Raw genomic sequence first — 19,281 nt, forward strand, 5'->3', positions numbered from 1 at the left:
AGTGCATGCATTTTTCTTCCAGCAATTCAACTGGTTAACATTCATAAACCATATCATGTCAACTGTGCAAATTAATATTGACGAAACTGAAGATGTGGTTGTTTATGCTCCAGACTATCTCAACAAGCTAAAAGCTATCCTTAATAAATACTCTCCCAGGTATGTATACAAGATACATTTTAAAGTTTTAATTTTTACATTGCTAATACGTTCCACTGTTTAAAAAGAAAAGTCACCAGATTCTACTTCTTGTTTTATCATTTAGAGAAATTCAGAACTACATGAGCTGGAGATACATAATGGATATGGTAAACACTCTAAGTCGTAACTACAGGGACACAAGGAATAATTTCCGTAAGGTGCAGAAATTCATATTTTGTTTTATATTTAACATTTAAGATTTGCAGTGTCTAAACCATGGGTAGGCAAACTAAGGCCTGGGTTCTGGATCCGGCCCAATCGCCTTCTAAATCCAGCCCACGGACGGTCTGGGAATCAGCGTGTTTTTACATGAGTAGAATGTGTGCTTTTATTTAAAATGCATCTCTGGGATATTTGTGGGGCATAGGAATCCATTCATTCTCCCCCCCCAAAAAAATATATATAGTCTGGCCCCCAACAAGGGACAGTGGACCAGCCCCCTGCTGAAAAAGTTTCCTGACCCCTGGTCTAAACAATTAATTGCTTTCTGATGTTCTACCACTGAGTTATCGCCCTTCCCTAATATTTGGCAGAAGACAATATGCCCAGGTATAATAATAATAATAATAATAATAATAATAATAATAATAATAATTTATTTATACCCCACCCATCTGGCTGGGTTTCCCCTGCCACTCTGGGTGGCTTCCAACAGAATATTAAAATACAATAGTCCGCCAAACATTAAAAGCTTCCCTAAACAGGGCTTCTACTGATGTCTTCTACTGAGAAGGCCCTCTGCCTGGTTCCCTGTAACTTGGCTTCTCGCAGCGAGGGAACCGCCAGAAGGTCCTCGGCGTTGGACCTCAGTGTCCAGGCAATGGGGGTGGAGACGCTCCTTCAGTTATACTGGACCGAGGCCGTTTAGGACTTCAATGGTCAGCACCAACACTTTGAATTGTGCTCGGAAATTTACGGGGAGCCAATGTAGATCTTTTAAGATTGGTGTTATGTGGTCTTGGTGGCTACTCCCAGTCACCAGCCTAGCTGCCACATTCTGGAGTAGTTGTAGCTTCCGGGTCACCTTCAAAGGTAGCCCCACATAGAGCGCATTGTAGTAGTCCAAGCGAGAGATAACTAGAGCATGCACCACTCTGGCAAGACAGTCCGCGGGCAGGTAGGGTCTCAGCCTGCGTGCCAGATGGAGCTGGTAAACAGCTGCCCTGGACACAGAATTGACCTGCGCCATCCATCCTCCAGCTTCCTCCAGACACTCACACAGGACCTTCACTGGTTCTGATTTGAAAGAGGTAGAGCTGGGTATCATCAGCATACTGATGAACACCCAGCCCAAACCCCCTGGTGATCTCTCCCAGCAGCTGCATGTAGATGTTGAAAAGCATGGGGGAGAGGACAGAACCCTGAGGCACCCCACAAGTGAGAGCCCCACCACTTTCTGAACACAGCCCAGGAGGAAGGAGCAGAATCACTGTATAACAATGCCCCCAGCTCCTCTAGACAGTCCAGAAGGATGTAATGGTCGATGGTATCAAAAGCTGCTGAGAGATCCAGCAGAACTAGGAAACAGCTCTCACCTTTGTCCCATGACGAGGCCTGAATCCCAATTGGAAGGGATCCAAATGGTCCGCTTCTTCCATGCGTGCCTGGAGTTGTTCAGCAACCACTCGCTCCATCACCTTGCCCAAGAATGGAATATTTCAGACTGGGTGATAGTTGGCCATATTGGCCGCATCTAAAGATGTTTTTTTAAGAAGCGGTCTTGACTTAAGGATATCAGAAATGCCTCTGCCCAAGACCCTGAAGAGCTAATGTCAGTGTAGACAATGCCAAGCTAGATGATTCAGTATGAGGGTGCTGTAGGTGTTCATAAAGTGTATTGCTGCCATAAACCAGCATCTGCATTCATACCACTTGCTGGTAATTCAACCAGGTCTATGCACATCAAACCTAATATAAAATGACACCGTTGGCTGTCTTGTTTCCTTTTGGGCCCAATGCACACTGCAGCTATTTGTCTTTAAAGCCTAAATGGCTTGGGTCCCAAATACCTGAAGGGAGCACCTGTCCTCATGTAAATGCACGTTTTTGAAAAAAACAAAGCAAAACATCTCATCCCTATCTCTGCTCTGGCACATATAAAACTGAGCCAACAAAAACTGCACTGGGACAGGCAGGTAGACTTGATATGGGTGAGTCAATATTTAGAAAACAGATTTTAAAATGTTCTCTGAAATCCCAAGGATTTCAGAGGTGTCCTCCTGATCACCCAAACGGCTCTTGCAAATCGCTCAAGGGAAAAAGCAGGCAATTGTTTGTTTACCTTGCCTTTTCTCCAAGAAGCTCAAGGGGCATGAGGTTTATATAAGTGCAACTTGTCCTCTTCTTGAACTGGATAAACAGGTTTCAGAATCTATAGAGGTAAAAGTACATGGTGATTGTTGGGGGTGCCCAGACATTGGCTAGATGGGGACGGGCAAAAGCTGAGCTGTGGAAATGTCATTGTGATTAGGAGTCATGGAGTTGGGCCAGCACATCTCTAGAAGGAAAGAAAGGTCAGTATAGCTGGATAAACAAAGGCAGAGCCAGAAAACTCATGTGCAATTTCTCTTCTGAAAAATGCACTGCCATTGGATTGGGGCCATGCATGTTTTCAGACAGTGTATACAGAGCGGTAAATGTTACCTCTAATACAGCCTTCCCCAACTTCTTGCCCCAGGTTGAAGAAAGTTGCTCCACTAGTTCTCTGTTCAGCAAACTGGAGTTTATTTTGTTCTTCTTTAAACAGGAGATTGCACCCATAGGAGAATTGTGTGTGGTGTGTGTGTGTCTGCTGTAGTCTGTGCTTTCCATGGCCACTAGTGAATTGACCATAGCAGATGGGTGCTGCTTATATTATGCATTCGATTTCTAGCTTGCTACTCCATCTTTAAGAAAAAGTGCCCAAGGCAGTTAATGAAACATAGAAATAGCAAATCCGTCATCACTATATGCTGCATTGTGTTACAAACACAGGGCACAATCCAACCAAAGTTAAGTCCCATTGATTTCAGTGGGGAAGCGTACATGAGCCGAGTTGTCCTCTTGAAATAAGAAGGCCAAAAGGAGCTTAACTTTGGCTGGATTGCAGCCCATGTTGTCCTTATTTCGGGATCTGAGTTGTCTATATGAGTGTTTGTAGCGGTGAAACAAATTAGAAGTCGGAAGATGGCCCCACTCTGTTCCGATATTCCTTTGCAGCGCTAAATCACAGGCCCGTTGAAAAGAAAGGGGGGGGGATTCTGAAACAATGCAGTCTGCAAGGGAGTTAGACTAGAGGCAGGCTGTTCTTTTCTTCCAGTTTTACTGATAAGGCCTCCTCTCTGCCTTGTTCTTTATGCACTTATTAGGATCGAAAACAACCTATTTTTCCCCAGCGCCTTTAATTTCATCCAAAGGGTGGAATTCATAAATGATTACTTAGAACTTCAGACACAAGGTCAAGTGAACTGGCAACTGTGGAGAAAGATACAGAAATAACTATTTCAGTAGTGAGGGGAAACGACATCATTTTTGCATCCTTGCTAGCTTAATTCACTGTCCACGCACTAAGCTGTAAGCCAGGCATGGGCAATGAACAATTGCTGTTAGACTGCAGCTCCCATCATTGCAGGCCATTGGCCATGCCAGGTGGGGTGAACAGTTTTCTCAGCACAGGCCATGTTACCCCCATATAGCGCTGGATATATTCATATGGAAAGATTCTACTGTGATCAATGAAGGTTTTTTGAAATGCACAGGTTGTTGGCAACACGTGTGACTGATAAAGTGGGCTCCACACAGACACACTTTTGGTGCTGTGCCAGGGGTGGTAGTGGCAGCAGAATGAATGCTAACGCCTCCAATTGTGGGCGCCCTTTGCGGGACCGCGCACAGCACCCCTGAGCCACATGAGACTTACCAGCTGGTTGTGCTGGCTGCCTCCCTGATGTCACAGTCATTGGGGGTTCCCGCCAAACCCCGGTTCAAATAATCCAATCAGTGGCTTTGGTGAAGGCGGGGCCAGCCGAGCGGACCGCAAGTGAGCAGGCTTCAGAATCACTCTGTATCCAAGCAGAAATAAGCAATAGAATTCCAAGAGTTCCCTCATACACTGGTTCAAGGTCTTGTAGCGAAACCGGACCCGAAAGAATGTTTTTTTCTTTTGACAGCACACTGATGTGGTAGGAGATAATGGGACCTTAAGAGTTATTGTGGGCTACAGTTGAAAACAAAGCAATGAATGGATTCATGTTTGTTTGTCTTAAAATTAAAAACTGGTGAATAAAAACTGCATTCCAGAACGTAACCATGAAATCTTCTACACTGCTATCACCCCAAAGCCAGCGTCTTTCTGATGTCAGAATAACTTTGAACTGACCCTTCCGTAATAATATACTTCTTTTCAAAATATAAAGCAAGAAAACCACTGTGGTGGGCCGTGGAACGAAGAACTCAGCTTGCCAGAAGATTGCTTTGATGCTTACTAACACGACTGTATCAGATTTCTCTACCATAGCGTAGTTTTTAAGCCTCAGCTTCTTCCCACCTAGTGCAGCAAGGTCACTGAAGGTAGAATCTGCACAGCCCAAGGATACCGCTTTCTTTGCAACCAATAGAAGGCACACGAAACAGTAGTAAGTTTCACTGAAGCTGCAAAGTTTCATCTAGCTCTAATGGTTTGCATGCAGAGCTGTGAAATTGACTGGGAGCTCTTTCTGCAGGGGAGAGATATGACAGTAATCCGTATGGCACTTGCAAACTGGTTCTTCAGGAAATTCCTCAGCCCACCTGTTGCTGGAGTTTTGAATTTGAGACTGAGTTCTGCCCTGCCAGCTTTCTCACAGGAACATATAAACAGATGAAGCTGCCTTATAACGAGACAGGACATTGGGTCATCTAGCTGTTGTCATGGCACACTCTCCATGACTATGACTCCCATCATCTCCAACCATTTGCCATGCTGGCTACAGTAGATGGGACTTGGAATACAACAACCTTTGGAGGGCACCACATTGAATACTCCTGGTCTACAATGACTGGTAGTGGCTCTCTAGGGTTTCAGACAGAGGACCTCTCCAGCCCTACCTGGAGGTGTTGGGGATTGAACCTTGGACCTTCTGCATGCAAAACCACTGCTCTTCCACTGAACTACCTGCCCCCAGCATCCTTAAAGGACACCAAAGGGAAAGGAAGGAACTCCTGTTGTATCAAAAAGTAGTACGCAACGAACACAGGCAAAGCCAGGTGTTCTACAGCAGTCTAGGTCACTTTGATTTTCATAGGGCTCATTCCCTGTAGGGTGCAGCCTTGAATGAATGGTGTCTCCACACTGGGCCCTCCATATTACCCAGAAAGTGTGGGTTTATATCCAGAAGAGGCTCACTGGTTGGGGCAGAGCCACTGCTTTAGCTTTCCTGCAGGTGGGTCATTGTCACTTACTGAGAAGAGGAGGAGGAGGTGGTGGTGGTGGCCAAGTGGAAGGTGCAGTGCTAATGCAATGGCAGGAGCAGCAGATGGGCGGGAGAACATTTCAGAGCTGCAAACATGAAGATGCAGAAAGAGTTGCATGGGCTCACTTAACCTGTGTTCCTGTTTAAATATCACTTAATGTCTATTAACACCAAGCCCTCGAGATTAACTGAAAGCACCTAGTGATGCTACAAAGTCTCTCCTCTTGCTTGTCACTAATTTCTCAAATGCTTATGCTTAACAGGTGCTTTATGGCACAACCTCGGATGCTGCTGTCTGGCGCCGTTGCGCAAACTATGTCAATGGCAACATGGAGAATGCTGTGGGAAGGCTGTATGTACAAGAAGCATTTGCTGGAGACAGTAAACACGTGGTAACACTCTTTGATCATTAACTGATTATTTATTTACTGGGTATTTAAACAGACGTTAGCTTTGGATTATTGGTGGGAATGGCAAAAGCAGTGATGTTGTTGCAGCACAAAATACTTCAAGCCACTTTCTCCCCCTAGTGCAGTGGTGAATGAGGATGAAGTCAAAAGAGATCACTCTCTCTGTTTGGCACTCAGTAGGACAGAATTCTGGTGCCAAAAGCAGAGATGAAATTTTACATCTCACACACTGAGGTTTTTTTGAAAAAGTAGGCTTAAGAAGCTGGACGAGACATCTTTTGGCAGACAGGCTGATGATGGGATTATGTGGCTCTTCCTGAACTGTAAGCCAAGTTATTAGCTAATGATGCAGATTAGAAGTCCTTGCATGTTGTAGAGTGAAGGTGCTAAAGAACAGTAGATTACAGGAAAGGAAATTCAGTTTAATGCACTTTGCTGAAATTGGGGAGGGGTGTGTTAATTGACACCCCCCCCCAATCTTAGAATAGATTTCCAAATACCATTTTATTTTTATTTTGTCTAATGCTTCAAAAGAAACCATTGGGGTTTTCAGCCTTCTCCTCAGGAGCAGTGGCCAAAACATGCCAATAAGAAAAATGTATCCCAAGCTAACCATGAGTCCTCATATAATCACAATTGCCCTGGATCTGTGTATCCGCGAAAGAAATGGTGATCTACAGAGCTTTGAATTCTTCCTGCTGAACAGATGGTCAATGGAAGATGGGAAGTTTACTCCCACAACTGGGGGTGGGGGTGTCTCCATAAGCAGAGCAGCAGGTATTGCCATCTGGCCCTGTACCTATGAGTTTGTGGCTGGAAGGATTATATTGATTATATGGGCTTCCTGATGCAGGCAGTTACCCCTCCACCCATCTTATGGTGGGTGAATCGCCTGCATTCAGAGTATTCCTTGCTGGACTGGGAGTTTTGTGAATGTGTTCCATCTTCACAAATTTCAGCAACCAGTTAAATGACTTGCCAAAGACTGGAATCTATACAACGGGCATACATACCCCTAGAGAAAGACAAGCCACAAAGGTGATTAAAAACAACCTTTGTATACATGCATGCAGGACCGGATTTGGGTTTGATGAGGCCCTAAGCTACTGAAGGTAATGGGGCCCTTTATATGTCCAGCTGTCCTTTTGTCAACAACAAATTGTCGCTGCTTTTTTGGGTTGAATATATGCTATATGGTAATTTGTAGACCTCATAGGTATCTAAAGCCATTTGCACATAACAAAATAAGTATTTTATCAAAGTAATGGTTGAACTGAAATACAATTAAGAAGTATATTAATAGTGAAATACAACTAAGAAGAAGTATATTAATAGTGATAGTGATAGCGATATTTTACGGAACAGGCTAGGAGGCGGGGCCCATCACTTACATCATAGGAGCCTATACAACACAAAACACTGTTGCTTTATGTAGGTTTTATTTTATTTGTTTTTTATCTTATGTTTTGGAAATGTACATCCAGTGTTTTGTTTTTTCTTTAAATTTTTTGGGGCCCCCAAGAGAGTGGGGCCCTAAGCTGTAGTTTGTTTAGCTTATACAGAAATCTGGCACTGCATGCATGTGTGCACCAAAGCAGCAGGAGGACTTACCCCAGTGTACATGTCTCATTATTAGTCTGCTGCAGAGTGAGGTTTCCCTGGGTCTACCATACGAATAAGATGGAAGCAGCTCAAGAAGGACTGGTGATTATATTTTCATAAAGGAGCCTTGGAGGGTCACTTAGGACCAAACTAGATGTGACTCCAATCCTGAGAATGCATATATTGTTGCACTAATAGCAGCTGCGGGGAAGCCTAAGCAGCTTTGCAAATGGTGCCAATGGGGAATTTCTCTTTACATGGAGATGAGAACACAGGAAGATGACTTATACTGAGACAGATCATTGATCCTTCCAGGTCAGTGTTGCCCAGTAGTTGTCTGTGTGGTGCCCTGCAGACTCCCATCGTCCCTGACCTTTGGCCATGCTGGATCAGGTTAACAGGAGGTGGAACCATAGATGTGCACTGCTTTGCACTAACTAGGGGACATTCCCAGTCCTACCTGAAGGCACCAGGAAGTGAACCTGGGACCTTCTGCATGCAAAACAAATGCTCTACCATTGAGTTACTGCCCTTCCTAAATACAAATTGTAGCATCGGAATGGTGATTCTAGTCAGGACCACAGCAGGAAGAGAAAGAATTAAGCATCCTCTGCCCGCCCGCCATCACAGTTATGAGGCTCTTCAAGCTTCCCAGCTTGGCTCCTGTTTACATAACCAAAAATGTGCACATTATGGGGTTTCATGCGAGTCATATCTAGTTTGGCTCTAAACTACAAGCTGCTACTGGTTTAATAGTATTCACTTCTCACTAAGGGATACTAGCATCTATGGGACACAGGTGGCGCCATGGTCTAAACCACGGAGCCTCTTGGGCTTGCCGATCGGAAGGTTGGCAGTTCAAATCCACACAGTGGGGTGAGCTCTGTCCCAGATCCTGTCCCAGATCCTGCCAACCTAGCATTTCGAAAGCATACCAGGGTAAGTAGATAAATAGGTACCGCTGCAGCGGAAAGGTAAACAGCATTTCTGTGCACACTGGCACTTGTTACAGTCCTCCATGAGCCAGTAGTGGTTTAGTCCTGCTGGCCACATGACCTGTAAAGCTGTCTGTGGACAAATACCAGCTCCCTTGGCCTGGAAAGCAAGATAAGTGCCGCACCCCATAGTCGTCTTTGACTGGACTTAACCGTAAAAAGTCCTTTACCTTTTTTTGTTACTAGCATCTATGGTTCTGTTAGGAGGAGGCTAGGACCACAAATTCTCAGCAACCTCACCAATCTCCCCTTTCCAGGAATCTTTAGTGGAAGCCATGGCAGCTAAACTAGTATTTAAAACAATATAAGTCTGCAACATCCCACTATATTTTCATCTGAAGGCATAGAAATGTTTTAAGTAACAAAGGTGTTTTTTTTTTCCTTTTGCAATAACTGCACTCCTTGGTAACTTTGGCTTTGCCATGATTTGACCTTGAAAAATAAAAATAGTCGTTGTCGGTGTATTTTGAAAAACGAAAGTCGATGCTTCCATCAGTGGCAACTGGGATGCAACATGCCAGAATGTCACCCATGTATGATAAAAACTGAATGATTTAATCTTGTTGTGCTGTACATCCTCAGGTGCAAGAGATGATCACTCAGATTCGTGAGGTTTTTATACAAACACTTGATGAGCTCAATTGGATGGATGCAGAAACCAAAAAGAAAGCAGAAGAAAAGGCAAGTTTTTAATTTTTATATACATAAAAAAAAAAAGAATTTGAAATTTGGAGGCCAACGAAAGCCTGTTACTTTCTTTATCCAAAAGAGAAGATCAGAAATAATTCATTGCAAAGAGTGGAACAGGTAGAACATTCTTCATGTAACACAGGGTTTCCCAAAGTTGGGTCTCTAGCTGTTGTTGGACCAACTCCCATCATCCCTAGCTAGTAAGACCAGTGGTCAGGGCTGATGGGAATTGTAGTCCAAAAACAGCTGGAGACCCAAGTTGTGGAAGCCCTGATGTGACATATGGGCTTATTTCATGGTCATAGCAACATAGGAAGCTTCTTCATGCTGGTGCAACTAGATCAGTATTGTCTGTGTTGACTGCCAGTGACTTCCTTGGGTTTCAGGCAAATTGCTCTCCCAGCCCTTCTTGGGTGATATTATTATTATTACCTGCTCTTCACTAGCAGATCAGGTTACAGCCATCTAAAATTCAACATGAAAAACAGTTAAAATATATCACAGTCACAAGAACAGAGCCATAAAAATACATATCTCATGTGTCTGAGGCCATGGGAAAGAAGAGCATCTTCAGCATACAACAAGGACAAGGAAGACTTGACTTTCCCATCACTTCCAAAACCACTTTGGGAACTGGTATCATAAACAAAGTAGCAGTTGCCCAGACCACCACTCATTGACTGGGTCTGGTTTGCAAAATCTAGAAGAGCAAATTGAAAAGCCTATAGATGACTTCTCGCCATCCCTATGATGTCTGAATGTACAACTTGATTCCAGTTCACCAGTGACCATGGTTTATTTTTCAGGCCATAGCAATCAGAGAAAGAATTGGCTACCCTGATGAGATTCTGACGGATACTAATAAGCTGAATGCGGAATACAAAGATGTAAGTACATCTGAAAAACTATTTTGGACAGCAGAGAGTGTTTAGGATTTAATGGTAGCAGGTACCAAGTGTCTACATTGGAGGTATAAGTGAAAAGCCTTATGTCAGTGTGGTGTAGTGGTTAAGAGTGGTAGACTCGTAATCTGGTGAACCGGGTTCGCGTCTCCACTCCTCCACATGCAGCTGCTGGGTGATCTTGGGCTAGTCACACTTCTTTGAAGTCTCTTAGCCCCACTCACCTCACAGAGTGTTTGTTGTGGGGGAGGAAGGGAAAGGAGAATGTTAGCCGCTTTGAGACTCCTTCGGGTAGTGATAAAGCAGGATATCAAATCCAAACTATTATTATTATTATTATTATTATTATTATTATTATTATTATTATTACACAGTCCACACAGCAGTTCCTCTTTTCCAGCTGATGGGAGCCATAGTCCAAAATATATGGGGGGTGCGAAGTTGGGGAAGAATACTACTCGAGCAACAATGCTCCTCTAGTTTTTCCCTACCCTCCAGCAAATAACACGAGCATTTCTCTCTCTTTCTTGTAAGCTGCACTACAAAGAAGAAGAATATTTTGAGAACATTATTCAGAACTTAAACTTTAGCCAGAAGGAAAGGCTGAAGAAGCTTAGAGAAAAAGTGGACAAGGAAGAGTACGTATTTAAATGGTTTATACTGTGAATGCAGTGCTTAAAAAATAATAATAATAATCTGGTTCTGGCTATTTGCAAAAGTGGCCCCTGCTAATAGCCAGAAGGGTTCATTTTAACTTCATGTTAAAGGAGGGATCCTTGCCTTTGCACCAGGTCTCATGATTTTAAAACAAAGTTGGGGAATCTTGAATTCTATTCCTAGTATCACAGCAATCAGGAATTGAAATACTGTACCTCGCAATTTCTTTGTGTGCACTGTTCTTATTAAGGGACTGGAATGGAAAGCTCTTGTGGGGAGGGCAATGCACACATAGTCTCAGGATCAATTCCCCTCAACTGTCCCCCATTGAGCTTAACTGCGGTTCAGTGGTATGTCAGCACCAATGTTAGCTATGATTAATGCTAACTCAGGTTCCCACTAAACCAGAGCGCCTTGCAAAGGTCCAGTAGGAGTAAAACTGAATGCATGTACTAGGGAGCAGCCTCTGTCATGATCTATGGGCATTCATTAGCATGTCGGTAGGGAGCCTCCATGGGTGCAGTGGCCTTCAGTCATGCTGCCCACCCATTTGCCCAGCTGAGCTGACAGGCAAACAAGCATACCAGGGAACTGAATGCTGAATCAGGCTTTCAGTCTTCTAACAGTATGCTATAGTGTATTCCTCCATGGCACACATTCATTTCAATGAGACTTAAAATTCATGAGAACATGCCAGTGGGATTTTGCCTCCTGTGACACATTGTGTCAGTGTATCCAGCTGTTAACCAGAAGGTTGGTGGTTCGAGCCCACCCAGGACCCCTGCATTGTAGGGGGTTGGGCTAGATGACCCTCAGGATCCCTTCCAACTCTACAATTTTATGGTTCTACTTTACTGGGTATTTTTAAAAATGAAATTCAGATTTAGAGCGATTCAATGCCTTTCAGTTTTCTCCTCTTGCTGATGCCATCCAGTGCCGGATTTACATATACTGTAAGCTAAACAAGCTATAGCTTAGGGCCCCACTCTCTTGGGGGCCCAAAAAAATTAAAGGAAAAAAACACCTGGATGTACACTTCCAAAATATAAGATAAAAAAACAAATAAAATAAAACCTACATACAGCAACAGTGTTTTGTGTTGTGTAGGCTCCTATTTCTTATGGGCAAATGGCTTTAGATACCTATGAGGTGCATAAATTACTATATAGCATATATTCAACACACACACAAAAAAACAGTGACAATTTGTTGTTGACAAAGGACAGCTGGACATATAAAGGGCCCCATTACCTTCAGGAGCTTAGGGCCTCATCAAACCTAAATCCGGCCCTGATGCCATCCATCATCAACATTTCCATGTCTCTTCAATTTTTCATAGGTGGATAAGTGGCGCAGCTGTCGTCAATGCCTTTTATTCAGCAAGCAGGAATCAAATTGGTAAGCTGAGTCTCTCTTAGAAACACTTTCTGGCCATGTGGTGAGAAATGGGTTATTTCTTGTCCCCTGTCTCAGCTCAGATCAGGTCAGAAAGTGGACTTTTTCACTTGTTCATCTCTCTGGTTGTTTCAACATGGTAGTTTATTCTGCTTTCCCGATGTTTTCCTAACTTTTGATTTCTGCACTCTGAGCTTTCACACAATGTAAAAGCCACTTCCAGAAATATAGCAGAGTATAGCACAAGTTTAGTATCCATTTCTGTGTTATATGCTTCTGGAAAAAAATATCTTCCCCGCCCCCCAAATAACATATGAATGAGCTCTAAACTCATGCTATAATCTGCTATGTTTACAGAAGCGGGCTTTACAATATGTGAAAGCTCAAATATAATGCGGAAATTAACAGTTCGGGAACTACCAGGGAAATGCAATAAATTGCTGTAGGAACACAGTGTCCATCTCTCCACCGGCTCAGCAGATTTATGCTGTACTGTAGTGTACAATAACATCAGGGACTCCAGCTCCCATCAGCCCCAACCGGCAAGTCCAGTGGTCTGGGATGATGGAAACTGTAGTCCAACCACATCTAGAGGACGTTGCTACACCATGCCATACTATAATTTTGGTGTTGTGTGTCCTTGACCTGCAGCAAGCAGTCTTGTTATCCAAAATGCTGTCCTACTACGGACATTCAAAAACATGTTCTGGTTCGTAGTTTCCTTGGTTTCTGATCCTATTGACATTGGCCAGATGCTTTAAAGATGAACTGCTTTAGCAAAGGAAGCATCTTTTTCATTCTTGCTTCCTTTGGAAAATATGAGAGTATCGACTTGACACACTCAACAAAGCACAAATCAAGTTGGAGGGGGATAATTTCAAAGCATTTTACTGGAGCGTGTGCTTTTGCTGAATTAATCTATTGCTTATTTATTTTGTATTCATTATACTGATGCAGTCACTACCGCCAGCTCTCTGGAAGAATGGGGGAAGCCTGCAGCCGGCCTTTCCGTTTTATTTGCCTCATTCTTCCATTGAAAAAAGGGGGGGAGATTTCTGTTCATTTCTCTGGATAAGGGAAAATTCCAACTGTGGGAGGCTGGCTTACTTACTTACTTACAAACAAGATGACAGGGGTGGGGTTCCCCCACCCCTCCCCAATGCTTGGAAAGAAAGCATCAAAGCTCTCTATCCCTCTGCAATATGTTTTCTCCACAGACCACCAGTATTAAAAGTAATATTTTACCATAGCCCTCTATACCTGAAGTGCCTGTGAACCCAGAAGTCAGCCATGTATTTATTATTTACTGCTCGGTTTTATTTGTGAGATATAGCTTTACTTTGTTTTAATATGGCATTTAGTTTTTATCTAGTTTTTAGGGAATTTTATTGAATGTCATTGTTGCATTTTTATCGATTTTTATCTAAAACACTTAGATTTTATTATTATATTAAATAGTATAAAATTGGGATAGAAAGACAGACAGACAGACAGACAGACAGACATAGAAGAAAAGCATGAGTTGTGACCCTGCAGTCCTTGCCCAGTAAAAGCGAAATTGTTTAATGAATTTTTCTGGTTTTAAGCTAAGCATTCAGCCAGGTTCAAACCAGATTGCAAGTCTTGCATGCTGAACTTTCATAGCAGGGGTGTAAAAAGAATGATGTCAGTTTTTGTGCGAGATGACCTTGCCAGCAGTAATGCTGAAATGAAAGTGATGGTTTGCAACTATTCTGGGACCATATTTTCACACTTTATTAACACGAGAGAAAGTGGAATTTACCCTGAACAAGGACATCTGAGTTCACTGTGATGGACTTCTTCTTTTTCTTTGGCAATTACTCGTAGCCGAGTAAGTTTGTCTTCCATGAACAAGGTTTTAACAGTAAGTCTGTAAGTGACTGTGGAGGCCAATTCTGGATCCACACGTCCTTCCACAGTGGGGATATAGGTTTCCGGGTGGGAGTTGATTATGGTGAGAGTTTGCCAAACACACCTTCATCTTAGCATGTTTCTCCCTTTCTCCTTTTTATCCTGAGTTGAGTGTCTTCAAGTCTATGATACGTTTGGTAAAGGCTTTTCTCCAGCTGGAATGCTTGCAGGCCAGTGTTTCCCAATATTTTTAGACTTGCCTTGAGAGAGTCTGTAAGCCTCTTTTGTTGACCATCAGCATTATGCTTTGCATTTTTAAGTTCAGAATAGAGTAGTTGCTTTGGAAGATAATAATTAGGCATCCGAATAACATCTTCAACAAAATCCTACACTGATTCTTCTATGCATCAAATCTAGCTGCATTGGAGTCAGTGAAATTACCTATGAATGGAGACAGAATCAAGAAAGTAAAAGAGTCTAGACTAGGGATGGGGCAGAAATTCAGTTCAGTTCCCACTGAAAGGTGAATCTACCTAATTTGCACTTCCTGAAACAAGCGAACCAAAATGAAGCCATCCTTTAAAATTCACAGTTCTCAGAATTTTGCAATGCAGTTCTGCAGTCAAGGATTAACTGGGACAGGAAGTCCTCTTATACTCCTTCCTGTCCTGAAGGACTCAATGGACATTATGGGTGGACAGACTCTGTCTAGGACCTGAAGGTACTTCTCCTTGGAAGCTGCTGCCTGCAATTCAGGGGCTGACCATATGAAGGAGCCGACCACAGATCCCAACAGCTCCTGACGCTTCTTCACACACCAGTTTTAGGCCTCTGGTGTCATAGGCCTAGAGCTGTTTTCTTTCTGAAGAAGAACAAGCAGAATATCTTGCTTGAAATCATGGCTAAGTGAGGACAACCTTGACACAGCTGTGTGAAATTCATCTTAGTCACAGTTGGTGTGAAATCTGATGGACATTGAGGAAGAGAGCTTGGCCCTGTTGGAATAAGCTGAAATAGGTTGGAATATACTTTGGGTCAAAATGAAGCCACAAAACTTTAGGCAGCCATGAAGGGTTCTAGTGCAGCACAGCAAAATGCTGTGCTATGTAGAAGCAAGACAGAACGAAGCAGCACATTAGCAGGAATGCTTACTCATCCATTAACAAAAAGAGTTAGTTCCACCGTGCCCACATTCAGTGCATAAACATATTATGGCAAAAGTCTCTGTGGACATACTCAAGTTACAAGAATTTAGGAAATTTGGCTTCAATTCCTGGCAGTCTTTAAATGGGCAGCCGGGAAAAGAATTGCAATTCCCTCTTCACAGCTATATGGCTCGTGGATATGGGCAAATGTTTTACTAGTTAGGAAGGGGGAGCCGCGTAGGAATAATTCTCATCTCTCTGGCATTGCTTGAGATTGCTCAAGTTTTGCAAGTGTTATAAGCAAGCATTGGTTTGCTATGAAGTAGCTTAGAATAAACATCTCATCCATTAGAGTTGCATTTCTCTAAGAGAGTTAATAGCAGAACGTTTTGACACTTTCAAGGGCTGCAATGCAAAGTGAAGCAGTTCATAAAATTGCAAAGGAAACACAATAAGCCTATGTGTAGGGAATGGTGTATTTATTGTTGTGCGTACTTTTACCCTAAACCAATGTGTGGTGGAGGTAGTATGGGATTTAACCTCAAATCAATATAATTTTATTCCCTGAGGCAATGGTCACCTTCTGTTTTTCCTTGGTAAGCTGGTTTGTGCTTGCCAATCACAGCTTACAATTTGTAAAAACCGTGGGAAATGGAATGCCTCCATGGTGTATTGTCACAAGTTGGAATCAGCTCCCTTTCCTTTCTAAACAACCAACGATGGCAATACCCTAATTTTTGGAGGACCACAAGACAACAGATGGTTAGCGTGACCTTAGCAAAGGGTTGGACAAGCCAACAGTTGCTGGCTGCAACATCTGGACCAGTTCCTCTGAGAGTTGGGTGATTACGGAAGAAACATAATAGGTCCTGTTAATCAGATCCTGGAATTTCAGCTTGAAGCATCGGAGGAAAACTTATGCGAGCTATGGGACAGCAGAACTGCAATTTTGGAAAGCAGGATAGTTGAAAACAAAATACAAAACGAAAGAGTAGGCAATAGGCTGAGAAATGGAGTTGGAATCTGGGAAGTGGAGGAAACTGAAAGGAAGGGGAGGGATGGAAAACTCATGTTGTTGAGGGGAAACAGAGGGGGAACCACACCCATGGCTTATCGACAGGAGAGCCATTGTGCTCTAGGCAAGAAAGGAGTGGGTGGGCTTTGAAAACTCATGTGCCCCGAACCTGCAGGCCCAGAAAATAGCAACTGTTTCAGCATCATGCTGACCTAGGGTAGAAGGGCACATCCATAAATAATATGACCTTGTGGTCAGTGCAGATCATGTAGGTAAAAGATAGTATTGGACTCCATCAGCTAGCATGACCATAGACAGGGATAAAGGGAACTGTAGTCAGTAACATCTGGGGGGAGGGCACAAATTCCCCAGCCCTGCCCTGGTATGTCTCTCTCATTTTCATAGGAAAGACTTAGGGAGGTATGCAGCTACCATGTCCCATCACAGCAAGGATTTCCTCTTGTACAGTGGGGTGTTCCCACTCTCTTCCCCACGCATGTGTCCCACGTGCTCCCCAAATGTACTCCAGAGGTCCAGAGAGTTGAGTTGGGGAACTCCTAGAGCAGGTTTAAGAGGCAGGTGAGGAGAGGAGAGGGACAGAAAAATCCTTGCACTAATTGTGACATTCAATTACATCCTCACACCATTGGCCCTACCTGCAGGGGTCACATAATTCACAGCTGTCCCCCTCCAGCCTTGGATGGCATCATGCTGTTGGATCCTGTACAGTTGAGCGTGCATTTGAAGGTCACCTGGTGATCAAAGAGGAAGACAAATTGGGTGGAAGGGGAAGGAGAGGTAGTTTGAATTAATCAGCCACACTGTTGGCTAAAATTTCCAGGGTGTTTATTTAATTGAGCTTGTGTTTTTGCAAATAGTTTGAACTGGTGCAAAAGATTAACTTGTCATCTATGGTGTCCTATCTCTCTCTGCAGTCTTTCCTGCTGGCATTTTGCAACCACCTTTCTTCAGTGCAGCTCAGCCTAAATCCTTGAATTATGGTGGCATTGGCATGGTCATTGGGCATGAAATCACTCATGGCTTTGACGATAACGGTAAGAAAGAGAACTCATGTTTCACCATTGGTATTACTTTACCCAATCTGTATGGTGCATGAAGAGAGGCAATCCTGTTTTAATTTAATCAAGCCCTGTTTCTTGTGTATAGCAGTGTGCTTTGCACCAGGAAAAAAAATCTCTATTATATATTTCCCAGGGGCTAAGGGTGGCTTTACATGTTACCAGAAGCACCAATTATTATTATCTTGTAAACAGCAAGTGTGCAAGGCCCTCGCTCCCGTGCTTCTTGGCATTTATTGCATTACATGATACTACCCATAAAACAGGGATGGGAACCAGTGGTCCCCATATGTTGTTGAACTCCAATTCCCATCAGCAGCAGACAGCATGGCCAATGACCAGGGATGAGGGAAGTTGTGATCTAGCAACCTCTAGAGGGCCACAGCTTCCCCACCCTTACCATAAAGCAAGATCCAAAGATTTATGCCAGCAACATATCATTTCCTCATTCACAACCAGCACCTTATTAACAAAGCAGCTGAATGAAACATCAGTCACGCCATGATGTCAAATATTCCTCTTTCCCCATCCCCCTGCATCTTTCCAAAAGGGATGATCTTGTGGTCCTGGCCAGCCACTGAACTGATTCCAAAGGAACGGTGAATGTGCAAATGGCAGCTTCCTGCCAACCATTGGATGAGCACATCATTGCCTACATTGGGAAACATTCTTGGGGAATGTTAAGGACCCCAGGTTCCTGAATCAAGCAGAGCACCTGGCTGGAATCAGATTAATCCATCAGAAAAGTCGAAGACCTTCATATTTTGTCTGATGTCACCATACATTATGATATAAAGGTAAAGGGACCCCTGACCATTAGGTCCAGTTGTGAGCAACTCTGGGGTTGCGGCGCTCATCTCGCTTTATTGGCCGAGGGAGCCGGCGTACAGCTTCCCGGTCATGTGGCAAACATGACTAAGCCGCTTCTGGCGAACCAGAGCAGCACACGAAAACACTGTTTACCTTCCCGCCGGAGTGGTACCTACTTATCTACTTGCACTTTGACGTGCTTTCAAATTGCTAGGCTGGCAGGAGCAAGGACCGAGCAACGGGAACTCACCCCGTCGCGGGGATTCAAACCGCCAACCTTCTGATCGGCAAGTCCTAGGCTCTGTGGTTTAACCCACAGCGCCACCCACGTCCCTTACATTATGATATAACATTATACAAAAAGGATCAGCGATGGTGCTGAAAGTGAGCGGTGCTGGAGTCAAGCACTGCACATTCTACTGATGTTGGCTTGGAAGTGTGTGCTCATGGTGCAAACTCTTGTTGCTATCACTCAGTAGCAGATCCCCATATCTGACAATGGCCATGCATGCTGAGGGTGTTGGTATTGGAGTTCCCCAACATCTGGAGGTCAAAAGGTTCCTCAACCTGGTGCGTTCGATCCTAGATTCAATCCTTGGGACTTTAGCCTGAGTCCTTTCTGAGTAGGCAATATTCTTCCATGGACCAATAGTCAGCTACAGCACAAGGCAATTTCATATTTTCAGTGTCTTCAAGACTATCATTGCAAATTTCTTATGTGTATATGTTATTTCAGGTAGAAATTTTAATGAGAATGGGGACCTTGTAGACTGGTGGAGTCAAACATCTGCAACAAATTTTAAGAAGCAGTCTGAGTGCATGGTAAACCAGTATGGAAACTTCAAATGGGATCTGGCTGGTGGACAAAATGTATGTCCCTTCTTTCTTATTGAAATGCTTACATTTGAATGCACATTCTTTTCTTTTATTAGATGAAACATATTCCACATGGTAATGGAGGGAGATGTTTAGAGACTGAATAGCTTCAAAAGGAAACTTAACCATGTGAACAAACCTGTTGGAGGCCAAATTTAGTTTCTATTACTATTTTTATGTTTCTTTCATTTATGAATTCCTCC

The 19,281-nt window shown here is 43.4% G+C and overlaps 1 protein-coding gene across 3 annotated transcripts in view; it reads left to right on the top strand.

Moving 5' to 3' along the window:
* The window catches only part of MME (membrane metalloendopeptidase), a 67,587-nt gene that overhangs the window by 38,159 nt on the left and 10,147 nt on the right, over positions 1 to 19,281 (top strand). For all 3 annotated transcript variants that reach the window (XM_053390325.1, XM_053390323.1, XM_053390324.1), the window contains exons 11-19: positions 23 to 159; positions 266 to 359; positions 5,894 to 6,022; positions 9,220 to 9,318; positions 10,134 to 10,214; positions 10,764 to 10,867; positions 12,226 to 12,284; positions 17,249 to 17,368; positions 18,939 to 19,072. In XM_053390325.1, the coding sequence (XP_053246300.1) occupies positions 23 to 159; positions 266 to 359; positions 5,894 to 6,022; positions 9,220 to 9,318; positions 10,134 to 10,214; positions 10,764 to 10,867; positions 12,226 to 12,284; positions 17,249 to 17,368; positions 18,939 to 19,072 (957 nt within the window). The remainder of the gene's footprint in view (positions 1 to 22; positions 160 to 265; positions 360 to 5,893; positions 6,023 to 9,219; positions 9,319 to 10,133; positions 10,215 to 10,763; positions 10,868 to 12,225; positions 12,285 to 17,248; positions 17,369 to 18,938; positions 19,073 to 19,281) is intronic.

This window comes from Podarcis raffonei, chromosome 5, assembly GCF_027172205.1.
Source record: "Podarcis raffonei isolate rPodRaf1 chromosome 5, rPodRaf1.pri, whole genome shotgun sequence".
NCBI classification, from domain to species: Eukaryota; Metazoa; Chordata; class Lepidosauria; order Squamata; family Lacertidae; genus Podarcis; species Podarcis raffonei.